Source organism: Pundamilia nyererei, unplaced genomic scaffold, assembly GCF_000239375.1.
Source record: "Pundamilia nyererei isolate P.nyererei 1_Seehausen unplaced genomic scaffold, PunNye1.0 scaffold00229, whole genome shotgun sequence".
NCBI classification, from domain to species: Eukaryota; Metazoa; Chordata; class Actinopteri; order Cichliformes; family Cichlidae; genus Pundamilia; species Pundamilia nyererei.
In genome coordinates this window covers 679,008-686,241 of record NW_005187630.1, presented here as the reverse complement: position 1 = coordinate 686,241, position 7,234 = coordinate 679,008, and the positions used below count along the sequence as shown (strand labels likewise).

At 42.6% G+C, this 7,234-nt stretch overlaps 2 protein-coding genes and 5 non-coding genes across 7 annotated transcripts in view; 1 reads left to right on the top strand and 6 right to left on the bottom strand.

Annotated features, from left to right (window-relative positions):
• ldhd (lactate dehydrogenase D) overlaps window positions 1-5,895 on the bottom strand; it is a 46,711-nt gene extending 40,816 nt beyond the window's left edge. The window contains exons 1-2 of the mRNA XM_005748779.1: window positions 5,715-5,895; window positions 3,020-3,132 (exon numbers count right to left, since the gene is read on the bottom strand). Of these exons, the coding sequence (XP_005748836.1) occupies window positions 3,020-3,132; window positions 5,715-5,810 (209 nt within the window). The 5' untranslated portion in view covers window positions 5,811-5,895. The remainder of the gene's footprint in view (window positions 1-3,019; window positions 3,133-5,714) is intronic.
• Window positions 2,440-2,510, bottom strand: trnag-gcc (transfer RNA glycine (anticodon GCC)). Its single transcript has one exon. It is a non-coding gene; the product is annotated as a tRNA-Gly (tRNA).
• trnag-gcc (transfer RNA glycine (anticodon GCC)) lies at window positions 4,279-4,349 on the bottom strand. The gene has a single exon. It is a non-coding gene; the product is annotated as a tRNA-Gly (tRNA).
• On the bottom strand, window positions 4,565-4,635 carry trnag-gcc (transfer RNA glycine (anticodon GCC)). The gene has a single exon. It is a non-coding gene; the product is annotated as a tRNA-Gly (tRNA).
• Window positions 4,837-4,907, bottom strand: trnag-gcc (transfer RNA glycine (anticodon GCC)). Its single transcript has one exon. It is a non-coding gene; the product is annotated as a tRNA-Gly (tRNA).
• trnag-gcc (transfer RNA glycine (anticodon GCC)) lies at window positions 5,164-5,234 on the bottom strand. The gene has a single exon. It is a non-coding gene; the product is annotated as a tRNA-Gly (tRNA).
• A 750-nt stretch (window positions 5,896-6,645) lies between the features above and the next one.
• Window positions 6,646-7,234, top strand: part of fam169b (family with sequence similarity 169 member B) — a 12,176-nt gene continuing 11,587 nt past the window's right edge. Inside the window, exon 1 of the mRNA XM_005748778.1 lies at window positions 6,646-6,775. The gene's annotated coding sequence lies outside the window, so the exon portion shown is untranslated. The remainder of the gene's footprint in view (window positions 6,776-7,234) is intronic.

Sequence of the window (7,234 nt, the reverse complement as noted above, 5' to 3'; positions counted from 1 at the left end):
CCACTGAACCACCAATGCACGCTGCAGCACCCTTTGCACAGAAGACAGAGGACGGTCCCACAGGCCAGTAGCACATTTAGGATTGTTGGCTACAAAACACTTCACTGTGAGCTGCATGAGAGTGCGTCAGCTACTATGTTGTCAGTATCTTTCTTATGCTTAATCACAAGATTATAATCCTGTGCCAGCAGTGCCCAGTCGTTGGTTATCATTGTACATTCGGTGAAGAAAAAGGACAGGATTGTGGTCTGTGAGTACAGTTACCAGAGAGGAGCTGGAGCCAACATGCACTGCAAAATGCTGCAGGGCAAGAAGCAGAGCTTGTGCTTCCTTCTCTACAGTAGAATAGTTCTGCTGATGGCATTTCAACTTGATATAGAAAAAACAAGACAGGATGACACATGCACGCCTCATCATCCTGCAATAACACAACATCAGCTCCAGTGGCACTAGCATCAACATCTAGCTTGAAAGGTTGAGAGAATCAGGAGCCGCTAAGACAAGGGTGCTGCAGTGGAAGGAATTTGCTCACTCGAATGCATGCTGGCACTCTACAGACCATTCCAATTGTACCTTTGGGCTACATAACCTGGTTAAAAGAACCACATTGGCAGAGAAGTTTTTACAGAAACACCTGTAATATCATACCGAGGAACTGCTTTAGCTCCTGCCTGGTGGTCGGAGTCGGATAGTTCAAGACTGCGACAATCTTTGCCTCCACCGGGTGGACCTGTCCAAAACCAACCTGCTTACCTAGGTACGTTACTGTTGCCTTGCCAAACTCTTATTTCTTTAATGTGAACACCTGTCACCTTCTTCACTATAAAATAGGGGCCCATGAGCAGAACCAGGGACGGACAGGCCTGTCCCCAAGCTGAAATTGCCTTTTTAGTGCTTTACTATCAAACCATTTCTTCGTGTTAACCTGGGACACACAGAGAGCCTCTTTTGCTAACAACATAGCACGTTGCCTTCGATCCCTACACATCTTCACAAAACTCAGCAATAGGGCTGGGCCACATTATACCGTTCACGGTAATACTGGCATAACGTTAGGCAACGATAAGAAAATGAATTATCGCAATAGAATATGGGTAAAATGCGCAGTGCCTTTGTTTTTATACGCTCATACGCACATGGCAGAAAAAGTATGGCGGCGATGGACAATGACATGGACAAAAGCGCATCTTTGAATGAAACGGGTGAAGCAGAATTGGTCAGTAAAAATGGTGCAACTTCGGTGGTGTGGAAGTGGTTTGGTTTTCGTCCATCCGATACCCACCAAAGCACAATTTTTTCGTAGAACATGCAAGCGGGCCGTCGTGGTGAAGAGAGGAAACACTACAAAAATATTTCATCATTTGAAGCAGAAGCACTTGGCGTACAAAAAAGCTGTTGAGGCCCGGGTTCGATTCCCGGCCAATGCAGTCTAATTTTCTATAGTTGCACACGTCTCATGACACAAAGAAAAGAAGAAGAAAATTAGACTGCATTGGCCGGGAATCGAACCCGGCCTCTGCCTTTGTAAATGGAGGGACTGTAACTGCGTGTGTATGTAAGCGTGTAAAACCTGCAGATAGTCAGATTAACAGTATTTTGTCTCTATCTGCTATTCTGCAATTCATCTCATGTAAACAATAACGTGGCGCACAGCGTGACGTGAAAAAAGGCACATACCTTTGACATTGCTTGACGAACTCTGTTTTTAAAAAATCTCGTTTACATGTGGACGAAACAGCTGCGTTTTCAAAAATACCCGTGTAGGTGTGGACGTAGCGTAAAAGAGTTTGTAGTTTATTTTCTTACTACCTGTAATTTACTGCAGATTACTTGTATTTGCTTAATTGTTTGCTAAATGTTTGAGGTGTGAAATTAAGCGCAATGGAGCAAAATATAGGTGTGTGTGGTTGGAGGATGTGTTTGTGCGTGGGGGGCGCGAACATTTTTCTTGTAAAACAAAGGGGGGCCCAGCAAAAAACGTTTGGGAACCACTGTGTTAATGTAACACAAGCTTTGTCCCAATCAGAACTCGAACCCACACTCAGACAGTTACATGTAAGTAATCAGGTGATTTTTCACTGGCTAAAAATGTGCGATTGGATCGACTGGTGCTGTTTGATTTGCGGTTTGAGCAGGAAGTCGAGGAGCCCATTTATGTGAAAATGTAAATGACCATTTCTGAATGGAGGAGGGGTTCTAAGAGTACATCGTTCACCATCTTATAATGCTGTGATTGGAGCCATTGTTCAACTCCCTGTGAATGGTACTATAGCCATTGATCAATGATCATGATAATTTGCATATTAATGATTATGACACTGACCTGCTGGCCCATTGTTGGTCAATGGTGCTAGCATGGGTGATCCACTGAAAACAGAAAGTTATGATTCTATAACAGATTTACACATATATAATAAAAAAGGGAAGAAAATTTAGTGTTGCATTGGCCGGGAATCGAACCCGGGCCTCCCGCGTGGCAGGCGAGAATTCTACCACTGAACCACCAATGCTTGCTGCAGAAACTTCTCCACTGAAAACACATGATGGCCCCACAGGCCACTAGCGCATTTAGCATTGTTTTCAGGCCCATATGTGACGAGCAAGGGTGGATCTGACTGTGAAACTAAAATTGGCCAACTACACAGTCAGCAACTTAAGCACACAAGAAAGATGGTGGCCCCTCTGCTTGTCTCTAAATCAGTACAGATCAATGTTTGATTGTCTGCCAATGACAAAAAGTTTAGTTTAAAAAACAAAAGAGTAAACACCACAGTCCCATTCCTCAATGAAAGTAACAGTTCCACGGCACAAAGGACAACAACAAAAACTCTCTCAATACACGTTTGAGAGAAAGGCATGAAAACGACAAAACACTCTGATACTGAGTGAAAGACACAGAAACAAGAAAAAAAGTTAAAGTCTGGAGAAAAACACAAGAAATATGGCAGCTCCTCTGCTTATCTGTAAATCAGTATAGGTCAATATTTGATTTTTTGTGTGTGAGATGGGAGATGCTGACCTGTGTACAGACTCATCTTTGCCATGTTGTTCTCTAACAGCTTCGCCCAATGAGACGCCGTCCTCGCCACATATAGACCTAAATGCAGAGAGCACGCTGTCTCCAACACCACTCTGTGCAGACACATAAATGAATACAGAGTTACACACAATACAATACCAAAAGCATCCACTACTTGTTATAATGATAGCCTGATAATATGTAATAATACAAATGAAATACCCTGTATTTATTTCTGACTTGACCTCTGTAGATTTTTTCTGCTAAATTACTGGAATCGGTCACTTGTTTTGAGTCACACTGGATAACAAAAATTGTCTGTATTTTAATTCTTGGGCATATCGTGTTTTAGAAAAAAGGATATCCGTGGTATGCTTATGGTCATTAGCCAATGAGTGAGCCATTTCACAGAAAGACCCACCCATTGTTGTTTTGTCTAGTTTTTTAAAAAAAAAACAAGACAGCAGAAATGCTTCAGTAATCAATGGATGACAATGTGGTAGCTACGTCTTTTATACTGTCTATATTAGGGATGTGTGCGACTAGTCAACAAACCCATCATTGATCTCACTAGTTGGCACCAGATGTAATAGTAATAGATGTAACTGCTGCTCCTACACATCGAAAGGAGTCAGCAGGTGTTGAACCTGACTGATCTAAGGTGCCCACCAGAGGACAGTGTGGCAAACAAGTGGTGGGTAGGGTGCAAGGGGTCAAGCGTTAGAACAGGTTTTTCCCCGCAGCACACTGTGTAATAAATACTCACAAAGAAAACAACGGCCGTTACAACTTATGTCTAAAAATGTATCGTTTCATGCATCGGTTAAAACACTCGACTCCAGGTACACGACGCCAAGCTGGAAACATTTCACACAGGTCGAGCTGCCCGAGATTCACAGAATTTACAGAAAATGTTACATTTTTGTGACTTATATCGTTATCGGACGATAGATGTCTTATATCGGGATATGGGATTTTGGTCATATCGCACAGCCCTATTCTCAAATAACTGCAAACTGTCTGTGGGCTCATTTTGAGCCAAGTTCAGGAAGATGTTACCTCTCAAGCGAACACACTGGGGGCGGGGACTCACCTACAGTTCTGCAGATGAGCCAGCTGTACAGCATCTCTCAAAGTTTGATTGCTGGCTAACAGATAAGTAGAATTTAAGGTGTGCTGTCCACAAGACAGTTAAAGAATTTATAGCCCGTCTGAATGCCTACACATAAATAATAGAGAGGGGGATGAAAAGTAAGCCTTGCATTGGCCGGGAATCGAACCCGGGCCTCCCGCGTGGCAGGCGAGAATTCTACCACTGAACCACCAATGCTTGACACTGTGGCCTTTGAACAGAGAACAGATATTGGCCCCACAGCCAATTTCTGTGCCACAAAGAGCAAGCTAATGCAAAAGTGACTTTAACCTGTATTCTATCCAAAGTTCACCACACTAGCTTTCAGTCCTATATAGTAAGTACAGAAGCAGTTTTAAACGTAGATATTCATAGCTGCTCTAAATACCCACACACGGAAGAAAAGTAAGCCTTGCATTGGCCGGGAATCGAACCCGGGCCTCCCGCGTGGCAGGCGAGAATTCTACCACTGAACCACCAATGCTTGCTGCTATGACTTTTGCACAGGAAATGGAGGGCTTTCTGGGTCAGTCGGCATGTACTAAGCATTATGCTTTTCCAGTGCCTTTAACACCATCAGGCTAATCCTACTGGGTGATAAGATGACACCCAGAAGGGTGTCATATATTTTAAAGTTGCTATAGTTGCACACCTCTCATGACACAAAGAAAAGAAAATTAGGTGTTGCATTGGCCGGGAATCGAACCCGGGCCTCCCGCGTGGCAGGCGAGAATTCTACCACTGAACCACCAATGCGCACAGTAAGGATTTTTGCACAACAGAATAAGAACCGATTGCCGCCACTTCCGCGATTCTTACACTATTTCAACACTCAGTAGGCGGTAAAAATCAATGTTACATTTCCAGCAAACAGGAAAACCGGTGCATTCTACAATAGGCTTAGAGAATTTATACCTTTTATGAACGCATCCAAATACTTATTCATATTTATTTGATTCGAGAAAGTAAACGCATAATTTTTATGTCGCCTCTGACAAAGAAAAAGGAAGGTTGCATTGGCCGGGAATCGAACCCGGGCCTCCCGCGTGGCAGGCGAGAATTCTACCACTGAACCACCAATGCGCACACAGACAAACATAATCAAGAATCAACAAAAATTCTGCGACACATTCCAAGGGTTGAATTGCTTGTTTTTCTGATTCAATATTTCTTCTAAATAGCTCAGAAGGGTGTGATAATTTCATATTTCATTTCGGAAAAAAATACGGGTCGCCGTATTTTGCAATTTAAGGTTCGCTTGTAGTGTATGCTAACATATAAAAAGCCTTCGCAAAGACCTTTAGTGCCGCCTAAACTTTTACAGGTTTCGCTGACTCAAGTTTAATGCGCAGAGATAATAATTAGCATTTGTACACGGTGGTATTGGGCCTCGTGCTTTATTAACCCTTTTAATTAATGCTTATTCATAATTAGCCTTGTTAATTAATGCTTTGCTAGCAGGTTGTACCGTGCACGCAGGTAAGACATGCTGTGCACGTGACTTCGTGCACAACACGCATTGAAGTTAAACGACCAACATGAAGGACGTTAAATAACACTCACCGCAGCGGTGGCTGCAGATTTAATGTGGCGACAATGCAGGAGGCAGCGCCGAGGAGACGGCAGCACCCGCCCTCCTCTAGTCAGCCCGAGGAGCATTGTTTGCAAATGTCACCGACAGGTCACCGACGGCGAAACACAAACGCAGACTGCCGCTGACAACATAAAAGCTACTTCTAGCATACCGCTTCCGGGACTCTGTTTTCAAAATAAAACAAAACTCACTCTCTTTCTCTCTCTCTCTCTCTCTCTCTCTCTCTCTCTCTCTATAACCATCTAACTATATAATAAACTATGTAATATGAAATATGTATAGTCCAGGATGAAGCATTTGTAAAAGACTGAGTCATTTATAATGGAAAATAAATATCACTATATAATATTTTTGCAGCCATTTTTGGGAAGTTAGGGTAAAAACTGTTTTTTCAAGGATTTTCTAAGTGTTAACCTCCTGAGACCCGAACCACCAATGCTGACCTGGGACCTGAAAATGAGAGCCACATATAAGAATATTCGTTTGAAATTTCGATAGGACAGTAACAGTATAATGTCCTCGTAAGTGGATATCAGGCCCTTGCAGAGCAAAATTTAGTATTTTGGTCTAAATAACCCAAAATGTGATGCCCACATATGTGGACGCCAGGTCCTAGGAGGTTAAACAAAAAAAAGTTACAAATTAATAACAGATAGCGAAGATTGACTGTTACTGCAAGATTTTAACATGAGCTAAATAAAAACAATGTCCTTTTGTGCTTGCTTGGTAAAGCGTGTTCTTTTATTCTGAAACCGTCAACGCGCATTTCCCGTCATGCCTGTATTCCATGCCAGTGCTAAATTACATCGCCCAAAGGGTCATCGCCGAAGGTACACTCTGCTGTGATTGGTTAATGGAGTCAGACCGCGAACAATGGCGTGTATTTTTGTAACTCTCTCTGTGACCAGAGGATGGCGCTCCGGGCCAAAGAAAAGAAGATGTTAGTGGTTGAGTAGGCTCATCAAAGTTACATTTCGGGACTGTAGGGACGTTGCTGATAAGCAATAAGGGCTCATCCGGTCCATAGAAAGTAAGTTAACGAAATTAAATAAATTCATGTTCGTGTTTGTTATGAAGCCTTTGTCGTGACGTGTTCTTGTTTGCGTTGCAGTTCAAGGTTCACACAGCTGTTTACAGCACTCAGATTAAAAGCAGCTCAAGCAGCGTATGATCATTTGCAGCCTTTTTATGAAACGATTGAAGTAAACAGTTCTTAGGTTGCTATCTGCTACATTTTGATTTTGTTTCCTTCAGATCCACCGATATGAGTTGGTTTGATTTGGCTGTGTGAACCGATTGTTTAGCAGAAATCTGCATTACAGTTTTTTACAGACGCTAGGACACATTTCCCAATACTTAGGTCACGTTTGCAAAACTCCTCACACAGTGAGCACAACAGAAGTCTATGTGGGCTAAACTGAGGACCAGTTATCATTGTTTTGGCACAAAATGCATTCAATGACTACATCTCTCAAATTTCATGAATTAT